Source organism: Herpailurus yagouaroundi, unplaced genomic scaffold, assembly GCF_014898765.1.
Source record: "Herpailurus yagouaroundi ecotype Mexico unplaced genomic scaffold, PumYag 160, whole genome shotgun sequence".
NCBI classification, from domain to species: Eukaryota; Metazoa; Chordata; class Mammalia; order Carnivora; family Felidae; genus Herpailurus; species Herpailurus yagouaroundi.
In genome coordinates, this window is record NW_024412401.1 from 24,248,295 (window position 1) to 24,265,945 (window position 17,651).

Below are 17,651 nucleotides of genomic sequence, written 5' to 3' on the forward strand. Positions count from 1 at the left end.
TCATGAACTGTGAGATCATGACCTGAGCCGAAGTCAGATACTTAACCGACTGAGCCACCCAGGCGCCCCAGGGCGGCAGGATTTTTTAAAAGTCTCCTAAGCTGATCCTAACACACAGCCAGAGTTGAGAACCACTACATTTGACTGAAGGCCTTTCAATGCTGACACTTTGTGTTCTAAGAAGCTAAAAATAGTGTGGAACAGAGAGCCCCTCTCCTGCAGAACAATGCTGCTTCCTTGTTGTGGGGCAAAAAGAAGGGTTTTCTTTAAAAAGCTCCTTCTTTATTTCAAATTTTATATTTGGATGATACGTAAAGAAAATAGGTCCTATTGGTGAAAATTGGGCTGCCAAAAAAAGTCCAGTCTGAAAATATTCGCTGGCTGTGGGCCTGGGAGCACGCACGAGACGGCCGGGAAACAGCTTCAATCAGAGCGATTCTGCCTCCTCCTGGGACCGCAACCCCCAGGCGGGAGGACCAGTGATAGGGTCGCCAACATCCTGCTACGTGGGCTCTCCTCCCCTCCCCCCTCACCGTCCATTTGTCCTCAACTGGCTCTAGATCTGAATGGAAGGAGGTCTACGTGTTCTTTAAAGTTTGTCACAAACATACGGACTCAGTGTATGACTCTGAGGCAAAAAACAAAGGATGGATTTGACTCAACCAAAATAAAACATGACAGCCTAACACAATCACTCCATCCATTCTAGGACCCTCTACCAAAATCCTAAACTCGGGGTAGGAAAGAACTCTGGCTGGTAGACAGGACCCTTGGAGTTAGTCTTGGCTCCCCTGTCGCCTCAGTGAGGAGCCCCCAGGAAGTCGTGGCCCCTTCATGGGTTTTGCTAAAGCCAGTAGGCTGGATGGGGGGATGTTCACGGCCTCCAACTCTTGCTCGGTGATTCTGCAATTGCTTTGAAGGGTCTTCCTCATTCCAAGCTGAAATCTGCCTCCTGAGACTTCCCTTCACGGGTCCTGGCTCTGCCTGGGCGGGGGGAGGGGGGCACACATCACATGGACCCCTGTTCCTGGTGGTTCTTCAGAGGTCAGAGCACGGTGATCACGGGCTTTGATTCTGCTCTTCTCCAGGTGGCCAGCCATTTCCCCAGGAAGTAATCCCCGGTCTGGTCACTGCCTGAGCGCAGGCCCTAGAGGGTCACCCTCCTGTCACCCGGTGAGGAGCAGAGCTGAGCCGCACCTCTCGGCAGCACTGAGCAGACAGACTTTGTGCTTCCTTGGCCCGAATCCTGCAAACATTCTTCTCTGTCTTCACAAACAATATGTCGCTGCCACGTTTTTAACAAATTAATGTCCGTGACCTTTGGTTGGAAATTTTTAACAGGCCAGGTGGACACTGGTCAAATGGCCTGGGAATATAATAACCCTGCTAAGGGCAGATTTGTCTATGGACTTAGGTAAACTGGGCCAGGACAAAAGCTAAGTAGCAGGGGACGCACAGGACACATACAAACACAACAGGTCATTTGCACCTAGAATATCTTTTTTCTTCTCTTCTTGGCTAGCTCCCACTGGCCCTTCAGAATTCGTCTCAGGTGCCACATCTCCTGGAATCTGTCCGGTGGAGCCAATTGCCCCTCTTCTGAATGCCCTCACCACATGTCGTATGCACTTGAGGTTCTGTGTCTGTGCCCACTGGACCAGGAGCTCTCTGAGGGCAGGGATGCATCTTACCCAGCTCGGCACCCCCCTATATCCTATATCCTATATCCTATATCCAGGACCTGGCATGAAGGTGCCAGGAAATGATTTTTCAGAAACCTCAAAAGCCCAAACCATATGGGAGAAAAAGGAATTCATCCACATCAAAATTAAGAACTTCTGTTCAACAAATACTTTATAGACAAGTGGTTGAATTAGAGAAGATATCTACAAAGCCTAAAGGTAAAAGGAAACCAAGATTTAGAATATATAAGGATCTCTAGCAAGTTAACAAGGAAAAGACAGTATCCTCAAAATAAAAGTGGTCATAATCAACAAATGGCCCCTAAGCACGGGAAGAAATGCCCAAACCTCATTAGTTAACAGAGAAATGATATTTAAAACCACAATGTGATATTACTTTTTCCTTTAGATGGGCAGAAAATGAGAGAGCCAGGGATTGGCAAGTACTTGTGGGAGGAGGGACACAGGAATCTCCATGCTGGTGGCAGTGGAGATGGGTGTGGGTATTGAAAGAGCCATTTGGCAGATCTTAGGCATGTGTAGTGTTCACCCACCTCCCCATCCAACAGTTCTGCTCCTGGACATTTGTCCTAAATAAATGCCCAGTTGGGTTCATAAGGGGACACTCGTTATTTGTATAGGTAGGGAGTTGAAGGTGGCCTGGGTGTCTGTCACTGGGAGAATGGATGGGTAAAGCATGAATGCACCCCATGGAATGATCAGTGAAAGTCATGGCTCAGATGTTCACATAGAAACATGGAAGCATCTCCAAAAAGGAAGTGCTGAGTGGGAGGGAAAAAAAGAGAAAGAAACAGAAGAAGATATGTAATCCAGTTGCATTGATATAAATCAAAATATATGCATTCAAGACATCAATCCACATTTTGTGAGGACATATCAACACAATATAGGCATTAAAACACTCAGAGTGTTTGCCCTCTCCTGGGGGAGGCGGGAGTGTGGGATAAGAACAAATGCTAGAGGTAAGGGCATAGACAAACAGAGAGGGGCTTTCCTGGACCAATGATAACAATGTCCCATGAAATGAGGAACGTGAAACGTGTCCTAAGGGAGGAAGATCTTACTTTTCTCAAGAAATTCGGGGGGGGGGGCAAATCTGGGGTTACAGTTGCCACAGCCCTTCTCTGTGCCAGTCACCGAACTGTTCATAGCTTCACACCATCGAATTGTCACCATCACTCAAGGCAAAGAAAGTGATCTCCTTTAATTTTACTATTTTAAACTGAATGCTGAAATATGGCTTAGAGAGATTAAGCCACAGCACCTAGCTAGTGATGAAGAGGTATAGACTTCGAACACTCATAGACTTTCTCCGTATGAGGAGATGAGTTCCCCATCACCGGAGGCATTTAAGTAGAGGTAATGCTGCAAAAGAGAGTCAGGGCTCCCTTCAACATGGAGAGTCTATAGCTCAATGAAACACAAGGTCTGTTAATAATTCTGTCTTCCAGGCTACCTTTCTTGGGCTCTCTGAAAGGTAAGCCTGCATCACGAAGGCTGGGCAGTGTAAGAATCAGGCTCCCAGCGTCAAGGAGCCCACATACACGTGTGTCCTTCCATTCCTGCTGACCCACAGCCCCGCACCGTATCCTGCAGGTTAGTGGACTATGTCTCCATCTTAATTATACCAAGGCGAGCGGCAGTCCAACCAACTGGCCTTTCCAGACCCACGGCTGGGTGAAGGGAGCTACGACACACTCCTTGATACTAAAAACCAGCCTGGAGCATCTCAAACAAGGGCCAGACTAGCTCTGAAAGTTTTCTAGTAGGTTCTGGGAAATCAGTTTCCCACTTTTATCGGCCTGGCTCTCTGCCCGAGAAATCACGAAGCCCCTGGGAGGCAGGGACCGTATCTTATTCAACTTGGCCTCCCTCAGAGGACTTGGTAAAGCGCCTGGCAGGTGCTCAGGAAATGCGCACTGCATAGAACCGTATCTCTTACCCCAAAGACCTAAAGGTAATTAATGGCTGCCAGCGGGGAGGACGAGCCCACATTTCACTAGGTACCTTCCAAATGACATTTATGCCATTGGTGTGATGCAAGACCCCAGCCCTTCAAATCAGGTGCCGAAACATAAAAGTCCAAAGTCTGAGCCCTTTATGTTGCACAGAAGCCGTGTGAAACTCAAGCACATCGTCATTTGCTGTGACTCTGACAAACAGGCCTAATGAAGGCAGGGCCGGCGAGTGGAGCACACAGATGCTCAGAGCTGCCGAAGAGCACAAACAAGGCTCTAATCATGGCTTCACTCGACTTCCTCCCCTGCTGCAAACTCCCAACTGTGTTTAGACTTCAGCAGGAACATGGATTCTTTCTTCTCTTGAGAGAAAAAAGAAGCCAATTCCCTGGCATTCATCCTCCTCTCCACGTGGTTTCATGAAAGTCAGCAACAGCGTAGGGGAGGGTGAGTGAATGTGGAACTGAAAGGAGTCCGGGCCTTGGCCCCCCACTCCACCCAAGATGTGCGGCCAACAGGACGCTAAGTCCTGCTCTGACCACAGGTGGGTCACTCAGAACAGCGCCCGAGGCAAGAGTAAGAGGGCATGGAATTTACTGGAGAGGTGATCCTAGGGCACCTTGAAGGGGTGTGGGGGAGGTGAGACAGGGAAGGGAAGGGAGCCAGTAAAGGGGCATTAATGAGCAGGTTTCTGGGTGGGAAGCTGAGGCAAAATCCCACTGGGGACCCCCAGAGACAGAGCAGAACATACCTTGCAGTTTCCCCACCCAAGAGGGAAGGCTACTGAGAGGTTTATCCTCTGCTTCTCTCTCCTCCTTGGTACAAGGCTGTCCCTGGAAGGGCTAACTCCCTGGACATCTGGCCTTCTCCTTGCACAGGGTGAGGGGTTCAGGTGCCTTTAATGAGCTATTTCTTTGGAAATAATGGATGCTCAGGGAGTATGGATGTGTCACTGATGGCATCCACCATCTACACTCTACGATTGTCCTGTTGACAGTTAAAAGCTCTGGGAACCCTTGGAAACGAAGTAAATGGAGAGATCATTCGTAGCGATCTGAAGCCTCTCCTGGATTAAAAATGCCTCCGTCTCAAGGGAGGCCATGAATCTAACCCTGGCACGTTATTTTAGAACAGTTCTGTTTATCCAGCATTCCTAACTTTACAAAAGAGGCAGTTTCTCCAGGCTGATGCAACAATGGCCACCATCTTGAATTAGCTTTGGTTCACTCTGCTGTCAAGGCTAACTGCTGTTTGCGAGACAAGTCACTGCAAACCACAAGTAAATGAAGATGTTCTTAAACTTCCACAAGTCCTATCACCAGCTAATCCAGTGAGCATTACCAAGAGCTGGCCAGAAGCCAGGCACTGCGTCGGGAATGCGACTAGCTTCCCAGCTCTTGAGAATTTATAGAGCAAGATCTCATGTGGCCCTTTCCCCACTCCAACTGGGCAAGGGCTGGCATTAGTGCCATCCCATTTTCCAGAGGATTAAGTTAAGGCCCAGGGAGACAAAGTGACTTGCCCAGGGTTACACTGCTGCTAAGTTTCAGAGCAAGGACTTGAATCCAGGTCTTTTGCTCCCAGATTAATTCAATAAACTTGTACTGGAGGCCTACCAAATTCCAGGCATTTGTCCTACCAACTTTACAGCTTTGGAATCAGAAAGTGCAGGAGGACGGTTTATTGACTCCCCTTTTAGTCTTCTCTCCAAAGCTGCCTCCCATTTCCAACTCACTTGTGTTTTAGTTTTGCAAACACAGAGCCTCCTACAAAATGCTTCCTTTATGGTAGGTACAAGAGTCTGGAAGGCACCAGGAGCTCTGCACAAACAAGGAGCTGAAAGAGCATCTCGTGAGGTCTTCAGAGGAAGGGTGGGATGGGCCATCTTACAAGATCAGGTTAGTGGGCTTTGAGACGGCCTGAGTGTGAGTCTCGAAGCAGCCCCTGCAAAGAGAGGCCCCACTGCTGGGGCTGGCTGTCTGACCCAAGCTCTGAAGTAAGCCCTGTTGTTCACAAGGCAGGAGTAAGGGAGAGTAAGGGAGAGAGAAGCAGACAGGGAGAGAGTCAGCGTGAAGGACACGGCAGAAAAAACATGGTGGTCCCATTTAGAAGCCTTTTTGAAAGGCCAGTGGCGATATAAGAGTGGGTAATCCAGGATAAGGGGCAGGCCCATCCTATGGCTAAATCCTGGAAAGTCCTAGAAAACATTGTGTGGACCAGCCCAGGGAAGCATGGGGCCAGAGACTAGAAGGAATGACCTCACCATGGGATGGATCTGCCCCAGCCAAGTCACTTCCCCGGTCTGGGCCTCAGTTTCCCAGATGATAACCAGGCACCCTTCAGGTGGTCAGCCTATTCAATAATGCAATGCCCCTCCATCCAGGCAGACAGTGCACCTCTGAGACCCTTTACATTTGGAAAATGAACTCTTGTGCTGACAAGAACATGCCCCCAGCATTCTAGTGGCTCATTTCAGCCCCCAAATAACAGAATCCCTCTGTCAACAGGATCTATGTTTTAAAAACATATAACAGGGGTGTTTGGGTGGCTCAGTCAGTTGAGCATCTGACTTTGGCTCAGGTCATGGTCTCGTGGTTCATGAGCTCAAGCCCCACATCAGGCTTGCTGCTGTCAGCCTGTCAGAGCAGAGTCCACTTCGGATCCTCTGTCACCCTTCTCTCTGCCCCTCCCCTGCTTGTGTTCTCCCAAAAATAAGTAAATATTTAAAAAAAAAAAACCCATACAGAATGCAAACTGGTGCAGCTGCTCTGGAAAACAGTGTGGAGGTTCCTCGAAAAATTAAAAATAGATCTACCCTATGACCCAGCAATAGCACTGCTAGGAATTTACCCAAGGGATGCAGGAGTGCTGATGCATAGGGGCATGTGTACCCCAATGTTTATAGCAGTGCTTTCAACAATAGCCAAATTATGGAAAGAGCCTAAATGTCCATCCACTGATAAATGGATAAAAAGATGTGGTTTATATATTCAACGGAATACTACTTGGCAATGAGAAAGAATGAAATCTGGCCATTTGCAGCAACTTGGATGGAACTGGGGGGTATTATGCTAAGTGAAATAAGTCAGTCAGAGAAGGACAGATATCATATGTTTTCACTCATATGTGGATCTTGAGAAACTTACCAGAAGACCATGGAGGAGGGGAAGGAGGAAAAGAATAGTTACAAACAGAGAGGGAGGCAAACCATAAAAGACTCTTAAATATAGAGAACAAACAGGGTTGTTGGGGGTGGGGGAGAGGGGAAAATGGGAGATGGGCATTGAGGAGGGCACTTGTTGGGACGAGCACTGGGTGTTGTATGGAAGCCAATTTGACAATAAATTCTATGAGAAAAAAAACCTGTATAAACAGGAGTCTCTGCAGGCCCAGCTCTGACATTCAATAAAAACTGGACACGGGGGCACCTGGGTGGCTCAGTCAGTTAAGCATCCAACTTTGGCTCAGGTCATGATCTCACAGTTTGTGGGTTCGAGCCCCACGTCGGGTTCTGTGCTGACAGCCCAGAGCCTGGAACCTCCTCCATATTTTGTGTCTCCCTCTCTCTCTGCCCCTCCTCTGCTCATGTTCTCTCTCTCTCAAAAATAAATAAGACATTAAACAAATTAAAAAAAACTGGACACAAATGTGAAGGGAAAACAGGCAGAGGTGGGCATGTGAGCACAAGGCGGGGGGAGCTGAGGTCCAGTCTCAGCTCTGCCACTAACTGGCTTGTGTCCCTGGGCAGAACACCTCCCTCCCCTGAGCCTCAGTTTCCCATTTACACCATGAGGTAGTGGAGTGGGATCATCTCTAAGACCCTTCCCTGTCTGACATCCTACATATGGCTAAGTGTGGGGAGAAGCTATAAAGGGCAGGCAGATGGAAAGGCACCTGGGGGGGTTTCAACACACCAAGAAAATCTGGATTTGCCCCAGAAAAGTGTCATAATTTTTGACACAGTGCTAATCATAATTGCTACTACTTGCTGAGCAAGAAATGCGTGCACATATTTCTATGTGTTATCTCATTGAATTCTTCCCATATTCCAAGAAGGTAAATAGGCTTATATTCCTATTTTACAGAGGAGAACTCCACACAGGTGAAGTCACTTGCCTGATGTGCTATATGGACTTGAGCTAAGGTGGGTCAGACCCACCTCTGAACTTCTGTTTGCTCCTCTGCTTTCCTTACAAATGCCTAAAACTAGTCACTGGGGTTGGTGTCTTATCCTAACATATGAAAAAAAAAAAAAAAGGCAATAAAATTGGCACGCACTTGTAGCTGTGATCAGCCAATCAATATTTTATAAAATATTCTCCCAGAATGATATAATTTGAGAACTGGAAATGTGACAAGAGAATTTAGTTACAATCACTCAAAAAAAGAAAAAAAAAAAGGAAGTATCTTTGCCAAGATGCTTACTTGGTTCAACCAATGAAGAAGCAAGACTAACAAATGGGAAAATAATTGCATTTGCCGAAAATTACATCTTTTGTGCATGCCAGGGAGCTGACATGCGTTTCAATTACCTGCCATCAGAAGACGAATGGGTGAGTCTACAAGATGGAATTACGGAGCCATAGTACCAAACACCTCTCCTCATTGATCTCAATCCGGTGGGATTTGTCTGAATGAACCTGCATAACTCGATTTCACTTTTTGCTTTCCCTTGGATGACTTTGGGATCTGACGCAGAAGGCACTGCTCTTGTTTCTGGATTTTCCAGACACATCCAGATGCTAAAAAAAACTGCGGTAAAGAACAGTGCATCTAGTGGTTTTGGCTAACAAACCTGCTGATGACTGACGGAGGTGTCTACCTGGAGGAAAGCCCAGTCCCACTCCCACAGATGCCCTGTACTCTCTGACAAGCCCCAACCCCTCTCGGGGCCTCCACTTCCACCTTACATGAGGAACGTGGTCTGGAAGGTTTCTGAACCCCTTCGAACACGGACAACAGAAAAATCCAAAAAATGACCTAGTTTCTTAAAAAAAATGACCTATAACAAGCACGTGGGGGATGATTATGGGTTAAAAGAGATATCAACCAGATGCAACGAGTGGACTTTGTGTGGATTCTCCCACACACTGTAAAGGCCTTTTGGAGAAAATCAGAGAATCCACATAGACTAGAAGTGTCTAAGATTCAACTAAGAATCATTGTCAGGGGTGCCTGGGTGACTCAGTCGGTTAAGTGTCTGATTCTTGATTTCAGCTCAGGTCATGATCTCACGGTTAGTGAGATCAAGCCGAGTCTGGCTGACAGTGTGGAACCTGTTTGGGATTCTCTCTCTCCTCTCTCTGCTCCTCCCCCTGCTCCTGTGCTCCCTCTCTTTCTCTCTCAAAATGGATAAACTTAAAAAAAAAAAATCTTTGTTAAATGTTTTAGGTGGGATAATAGTACCGTGGTTATGTTCTGAAAGGTCCTTATCTACTGGGAATGCATACTGCAGTATTTATAGATTGAAATGAGATAATGTCTGGGAGCTGTTTTAAACATTACAGAAAAAAAAAAAGGGGTGAGGTGGGTGAGTAAAGATAAAGCAAGATTAGCAAAATGCGGATGATGGTTGAAGCCAGGTGATGGGTACACAGGGTTTATTATGCAATTCTCTCAAATTTAGGGTCTGTTTGAAAATTTCTAAAATCAAAAAAACAATGCAAGCTTTCTCAGAATACTGGAGCGGGCTTAACCCCCACTCTCTATACTTTCACGAGCCTCTCAGAGTCATGTGGGAAGACTGAATAGCCTGAGAAGTCATGCAGTTGAGAAAAATATTCTAAATAAGTTGAAACTAATGTTTTCACAGAGAAGTGTTTTCTACTGACTCTACTCTCTCTTATCTGGAACATCATACTTTCATTTCTTTTGATGTATTTTATTGCAGAAACACAACATCCCCATATAAGAACTCATCAACTAGAAAGAATAAGCATCAAAAAGCCTACCTTGAAATTGAGTAAATTTAATGGTCCCCATCCTCTCCCCATTCCGGAACACAACTTGACCCTAAAAACAAAACAAATGAAAATAAAAGAGAAATGCCATATTAGCTCAGACACTATGGATCTCAGCTGAAATTCATAAATCGTACAATGTGACTATTAATATTGAAAAAAATAGGTTCCTGCTAGACTGCAGAGGCAAAATTAAACTAATTGTTTTAAAACCGGTTGTGACTTTATCTGGTTCATCTGAAGAGCACAAAATCAATAATGAAAACAACACATGTGAATTAAAGCTGAGATATGCATCACCGTTATTATCATGATTATCCATTAAACACCCATGTGTCCTGTTATCCTGGGACAAGGTCTTCCGGGGTGCTGGAAAGATGGAGGCGGAGATGAGGCCCTTGGAGCCTGGTCCCGACTCTGCGCCTGTGCCCTACCCATTAAGGCGACTCTGCTCAGACTGTTTGGCGTGAGGACCAGAAGGGGGCTGGAGGTTGGTTCGTATTTCTTATTAAGGATAGAGAATGTTTTTGTAAGTTCTTCCTGAGGGGTGACATCAGCCCCAATTATAAATGGGCTATGGGGCAGCACAAAATTAAGCTTCTTGAGCCAGTGAGACCTGCCTTGTGTCACAGGCAGCTGAGCATCCCTCATTAGGGACCCCGGGGGCTACACACAGCATCATCTGCTGTATTTGCCTTGCTGGCTGATACTGGGCTTCCATATTCTGGGCTAAATAAATCGGGGACATGAAGAGCGGGTGAGGTCTCTCCTTGGCCAAGACCCATGACCCATCAAAATTCAGTAACCGTGCGGGAAATCGACACATTCTATCGATGAATCTTTTTGACAAGCTTGAATGGAAAGGGGGATGATCCTCATTTTACAGACCAAGAAACTGAGACCAAGAGAGGTTATGCACTCTATATTAGGTTCACTGTAAGTGAGGCTGCTGGGAGTCAGATCCGAGTTTGATTTTAATGCCCATGCCATTTCACTACAGCATGTTGCTCCTATTCCAGAAATAAATTCTTTCCTATCTTTCCATTAACATGCAATTAGAAAAAGAAATTGTTTAAAAAATTTTTTTAATGTGTATTTATTTTTGACAGAGAGAGAGAGAGAGAGAGAGAGAGAGAGAGAGAGAGAGAGAGACAGAGCATGAGCGGGGGAGGGGCAGAGAGAGAGTGAGACACAGAATCCAAAGCAGGCTCCAGGCTCGAGCTGTCAGCATAGAGCCCGACGCAGGGCTCAAACTCACAGACCGAGACATCATGACCTGAGCCGAAGTTGGACGCTCAACCGACTGAGCCACCCAGGCACCCCAGAAAAAGAAATTGTTTTAAAGAGACACTGCTTTACTCTCACTATGCTCTTGCTTCATCAAGTAATAGCACAGACAATACTTTGGTTTCCACTCAATTCTCGGGAGAAAGCACCAAAAAGGATCTTCCTTTGGTGGAAACCCAAAGTCTGAGGCCCTGCGGCTTTTGCAACAAAGAGAATCACTCAACCTGTTCTCAGAACGAGAAACACCTTCTAAGGCCACTTTGACACCTTTTTGAAATCCTGTAGACAGCTGAAAGTAGTATCATTTTGAAACTAATGCCAACTGAATTCCATATTCAGGTGATGGCAAGTAATTCCCTGAAGTGTGAAAACATTTCAGCGTAAGGTGAGACAGGAGCTGTGATTTTATTTCTAGGGATGATTGAAAAGCACAGAACATCTTCTGAAAGGATCACTTTTATGCAAATAGACCACTTTGCACAGCTGGGAAAGATGCAGACATTGTGGACAAGAGGACATTTCGTGTTTTGATAAAGGTGGAGATCTAACTTACCCATCTCCTGCCAAGCTTTGAAGAACTCCAAACACTTGTAGGTATAAAATGTGGACAAATTCTGCAGAATCTTTTTTTAAAAATTGTATTTAGGGGCGCCTGGGTGGCGCAGTCGGTTAAGCGTCCGACTTCAGCCAGGTCACGACCTCGCGGTCCGTGAGTTCGAGCCCCGCGTCAGGCTCTGGGCTGATGGCTCGGAGCCTGGAGCCTGTTTCCGATTCTGTGTCTCCCTCTCTCTCTGCCCCTCCCCCGTTCATGCTCTGTCTCTCTCTGTCCCAAAAATAAATAAACGTTGATAAAATGCTTAAAAAATAAATAAATTAAATAAATTAAAAAAATTGTATTTAAATCCTAGTTAGTTAACATACAGTGCAATATTGGTTTCAGGAGTAGAATTCAGTGATTCATCACTTACATACAACACTCAGTGCTCATCCCAACAAAGGCCCTCCTTAATATCCATCCTCCATCTAGCCCATCCCTCACCCACCTCCCTCTATCAACCCTCTATCATTAAAAGTCTCTCATGGTTTCTCTCTCTCTCTTTTTCTTTCCCCCCCCTTCCCATATATTCAACTGTTTTGTTTCTTAAATTTCGGGGTGCCTGGGTGGCTTAGTTGGTTGAGTGTCCAACTTCTGCTCAGATCATGATCTCACATTTTGTGAGTTTGAGCCTGCATCGGGCTCTCTGCTGTCAGCACAGAGCCCACTTCGAATCCTCTGTCTCCCTCTCTCTGCCCTTCTTCCATTGGTGTGCTTGCTCTCTCTCTCAAAAATAAATAAACCTAGGGGTGACTAGGTGGCTCAGTTGGTTTAGTGTCTGACTTCGGCTCAGGTCATGCTCTCACAGCTTGTGGGTTCGAGCTCCACGTCAGGCTCTGTGCTGACAGCTCAGAGCCTGGAGCCTGCTTCAGATTCTGTGTCTCCTCTGACCCTCCCCTGCTGGCGCTCTGTCTCTCTCTCTCTCTCAAAAATAAACAAATATTAAAACAATTTTTAAAAATAAACATAAAAAATTATTTAAAAATCCACATATGAGGGAAACCATAGTGGTATTTGTCTTTTTCTGACAAATACCATGTCATATACACATATACATTTGTATATATACATGTATGTATACATACATACATACATATATATCTTCTTTATTCCTTTATCAGTCAATGGACATTGGGCTCTCTCCATAGTTTGGCTATTGTTGATAATGCTGCTATAAACATCAGGGTGCTTGTACCATTCAAATCTGTATTTCTGTATCCTTTGGGTAAATAACTAGCAGTGCAATTGCTGGATTGTATGGTAGCTCTATTTTTAACTTTTTGAGGAACCTGCATACTGTTCTCCAGAGTGGCTGCACCAGTTTGCATTCCCACCAACAGTGCAGGAGGGTTCCCCTTTCTCCATTCTCGCCAACTTGTTTTTCTTGTGTTGCTAATTTCAGCCATTCTGACAGGTGTGAGGTGGTATCTCATCGTGGTTTTGATTTGTATTTCCCTGATGATGAGTGATGTTGAGCATCTTTTCATGTGTCTGTTAGCCATCTGGCTGTCTCTTTGGAAAAGTGTCTATTCATGTCTTCTGCTCATTTCTTAATGGATTATTTGTTTTTTGGGTGTTGAGTTTGATAAGTTCTTTATAGATTTTGGATACTAATACTTTATCAGCTATGTCATTTGCTAGTATCTTCTCCCATTCCATTGGTTGTTTTTTAGTTTTGTTGATTGTTTCCTTCGCTGTACAGAAGCTTTTTATCTTGATGAAGTCCCAATAGTTCATGTTCACTTTTGTTCTCTTTGCCTTCAGCCATGTGTCCAGTAAGAAGATGCTGTGGCCGAGATCAAAGAGGTTACTGCCTGCTTTCTCCTCTAGGATTTTGATGGCTTCCTGTCTCACATTTAGGTCTTTCATCCATTTGCATTTATTTTTGTGTATGGTGTAAGAAAGTGGTCCAGGTTCATTTTTCTGCATGTAGCCATTCAATTTTTCCAACACCATTTGTTGAAGAGACTGTCTTTTTTTCCATTGGATATTCTTTCTTGCTTTGTTGAAGACTAGTGGACCATATAGGAGTTGTGGGTCCATTTCTGGGTTTTCTATTCTGTTCCATTGATCCATGTGTCTGTTTTTGTGCCAGTACTATACTGTCTTGATGACTTACAGCTTTTAATATAGCTGCAGAATCTTTATTAGTTAAATGAAAAAGTATATACTGAAATGGTCTTCGAAACTTGGACCGAATGACACTCGATTGGAGTATGAGGTAGGGATGAGAACCTCCCTTTACTTTGTAAACAAAACTAATTACTCCATCTTTGAAGTAAGAGCTGTCACATTTTAGTTTTTTTCACAACAACTATTTTTACTAACAGTAGCTCCTCCTTCTGTCTCAGGTAATGCAATGGAAGGAGGCCAGTGTCCAAGTATCACAAACCTGGACAGTGCCCCATCGGGCAAATTCCTGAGCATGGAGCTATGGACCTAGCACGGCTTCTGACCTACAGCAGGTGCTCAGTAAATGGCAGTAGTAATTCTCATTGAAAGATGTTTAATAGCAGAGAGCTTTAATAAAAAAGATTTAAAGTACCAGGAAGCTTTCCAACTCATAGGCAAGGATTTTCCATAGCATATGATTCCATCTGTCAAAGGGATAAACTGTTGGATCTGGGCCCAAGGTGTCCTCACCTCTCAGAAACATCAGCCCCCAAGTGACTGAGTTCTCCAACCACATGAGCCAATGGGTGGTGTAGAACACACAGATACATAACGGGCTATTTAGAGGGTCTGTGCAGAGAAGAAGCCAGGAAGCTCCATGAAGCCCCCTTCTGAGGAAGATGTGCCATCCGATTCTTTCCTGAAGGAGTTACCATGGCACATGTTGGGTCTGTGTGCCATGTTGTGTTACCCTGCCCATGGCTGATGGGGGCAGGGGGCACTATCCCACCCAAGTCAATGTCAATAAGACACAAGGACACATGGACACAAGGAAGCCCACACACCAATCAGGTGATTTTCACGAAATTCTGCCCAATAGGTGTCTTTCCACAAATGTTTGCCTATTCTGGGCCAGGTTCTTAGCTTCTAGGTGCTGATTCCTATCCTTGGAGAGATTTATATTTGATTAGGAGAGACAAATAAAACAAGTTTGCCACTAAATGAACAAGATGACTTTAGTTAGTGAAGACCGCCATGAAGAAAATAAGAGGAAGTGGCTGGGCGAGGGCAGAGGTCTATTGCACAGTCAGGAAAGACCTCACTGAAGAGCTTCTAGAAGAGCTGAAGGCTGCAAGACAAGAGGGAGATGCTCCAGGGGAAGGGCAGAATCAGGGCAGGAACAGAAAGGGCCAGGGTGGGGGAGCACAGCGAGGGAGCGGGTAGGTAGGCAGGGCCAGGTCACATCCGACCTGGAGGCCATGGAAGGCTCTGGAGGGGATTTTAAGCACAGGGAAGAGCCCCGGGTGTGGGGAGGCTTAGCAAAGCTGTACTGTGATCTGATGTAAGGGTTGAGCAGATCGATCTGGCAGCTGGATAGGGAATGGATGGTAGTATGGAAACAAGGACACAGAGAAACTTGGGCTCTGGCAGCCGGTCATCGCGGTGTGTGGTGACAGTGGCTCAGGCTAGCATGAGGACCCGATTCTCTCTCTTGCCAGCTCAGAGTGCACCACCAGGGTGGCTGGACATTGTGGCCTGAACAGTAGTGGACTCCCACGTGCCTTCTGTCCGGGTCGACACTGCGGAGTACTGTCCTAGTGCCCCCTTGGGAAGAAGGCACTCATTTCCCCAGATGTCAGGCATCTTGGCTGCTGCTGAGTTGCCTAGCACCCCAATGGAGCTGTGCCAATGGCAGTCATGCCCCCTCCCCGGGGGGCAGCCGGCATCCAATGGTCAATGTGAAGGGACACAGTTCTACCCCCTTCATCAATTCTGGGCAACTGTGAAGGAGCATGGGATCCAGAAGCCCCCATGGGATGGCTGAGGTCATGGTTACAGCTGATCAGTTTCAACTTGTCTCTTTGCCCAATCCTGCTTCACTTCCTCCCTCCCAGGTTTGGGCCTGATCAACTTCCTGTATGCAGATCTTTGTCTCAGAATCTGTTTCCTGGGCAACCCGACCTAAGACACCTGCCACCAAAGGTCACAGGGACTATGTCTTTCTTGCATCCTGAAGGAGCCTGCATGAGAAGACGGTGGGAACAGAGGCGATGGGTTCTGAGTAAAGCCCTTGCTTCAGCCTCACTGTGGCCTGGCATTTCAGCCAGGAGGCTGGGCCGGCTTTGCCTTTCTTAAAGCCCAGCTTGAGCAGGGATTTGTCTTGCTCTTCTCCCCACACACATATTCTTTATGTCTATATAAACGCCATGACTCTCTTTAAGCTTTCGTTGTGTGTGATCCCAAGGCTATAACTGAGGATCATCACGTGCACTAGAGACCAGTTCCTGTGACGTGCTGCATTCCAAAGCAATGGAGTTGGGTAGCTCTGGCTGGCATGGTGGCCGAGTTCTGTCTGGTGGCTCACAGTCTATATCCTCCTGTGTGCTGCAGGGACCCAAAGTCCGAAACCACATTCCCCACCATCTCCTGCCAGCTGGTTTCCATTTAGGTTCCGCTAATGAGAGGCATTCACGAGAGATTAGAAAGTATGCATAAGGGAAAAGCTATATTTTTCCTGCTTTGGCTGTAGCAGCAGGAGTTCTGAGTGACTGCAGGTGTCTGTGGACCCCAGCATCCCCGAACTGGCAGCGGGGGGCAGGGGGGCTCTGAGCTGACTGCTCAGTGGCCAGTGGTGGGGTCCCCACAGTAGCAGAAACAGCAGCAGCAAGAGCCTCAGAGGCCAGTGTCCTTGGGTCCCCATTATTTTATTTGCATTCCTAATCCGCACTGGGGTCATTCTTAAAACTCCTCAGAAGTTAGAATCCATTATCAATCAGCATGCAGTCTAGAAAATAGAAATCACTTTGTGCATTTCAGAGGCAGTGCTAATACCATATCCCTTCTGTTCCTGCAGCCCAAGGGGCTTAGTAGTTTCTGTAAATACTTATCTCCAGGGACAGCACCTTCCTGTTTTGCTCCTCCATCCTTTTCAACAAAGTTGTAACCGGTTCCCTGTATTAAATCTCCCTCTGAAATGCCTGAAGTGGTTTCTGTTTTCTTGACGGCATGCTGATTGATAATGGAGTCTAACTTCTGAGGAGTTCATAAAGAATGACCACAGAGCAGATCTGGAATGCAAATAAAATAATGGAAGTAAAGCCACCAAGTGGATCATTTACAAGGAATTTTTTTTTTCTTCCTGAAAGAGATGTTGCTAATGTCAAAGAAAACAGTCTGTTTCATAAAAGTCGATCCAAACAAACAGTTCAGGTTGAATCAGGAGCAATAAAGCTGCATTTCTTTGTTGGAGAAATCTTCAGAATGCACAGGATAACACATGGAAAAAACTTCCCTTTCAGCATTCACCAGACAAGAGTCAACACTGCCCCCAGTGTGACCCCGAAGAGTCACTGAGTGTTTCTGAGCATCAGTTCTCCTATTTGAAAAATAGGAAGTGCAATACCTACTCGTCAGGATTGTTTGTGAGAATTAAGGAAGGTATTTATGAAAAAGGCATAACACAGGGCTGCTGCACATAAAGGGTAACTCATAATTCTTCCAGGGAATTGGAGTTAGCAGAATTTCACCTGGTGTCAGTTCAGAACCCCCAGGAAAATCAGTGGTGAATGAAATGTACACTAAGGATTCCAGTAGCCAGCAGGATTCGGCAGCTTCCTCTTAGAAAAATTGTTTCCATTGTTCACCTTTAATGTGTCACTACTAAGTGAGGGAGATTTACTCCAGTAGCGCCTGGGTGGCTCAGTTGGTTGAGCCCAACTCTTAAGTCTGGGCTCAGGTCATGATGTGAGGGTCATGGGATCAAGCTCTGCGTCCAGCTCCACACTGAGTACTTGAGATTCTCTCTCTCTCTCTCTCTCCCTCTGCCCCTCTCCCCCAATTGCATTCTCGCTTGCTCTCTTCTGGAAAAAAAAAAAAAATTTTTTTTTGTTCCAACAGCAGTTTATGAATTGTATGGGTCAAGTCCTACATTGGAACTCTTCTTTCTTTCTTTCTTTCTTTCTTTCTTTCTTTCTTTCTTTCTTTCTTTCTTTCTTTCTTTCTTTCTTTCTTTCTTTCTCTTTCCTTCCTTCCTTCC

General features: G+C 45.9%; 1 protein-coding gene across 1 annotated transcript in view; it reads right to left on the reverse strand.

The window, feature by feature from the left end:
* The window catches only part of GABBR2 (gamma-aminobutyric acid type B receptor subunit 2), a 352,132-nt gene that overhangs the window by 90,641 nt on the left and 243,840 nt on the right, over window positions 1-17,651 (reverse strand). The window contains exon 8 of the mRNA XM_040481798.1: window positions 9,613-9,673. Coding sequence (XP_040337732.1) covers window positions 9,613-9,673 — 61 coding nt within the window. The remainder of the gene's footprint in view (window positions 1-9,612; window positions 9,674-17,651) is intronic.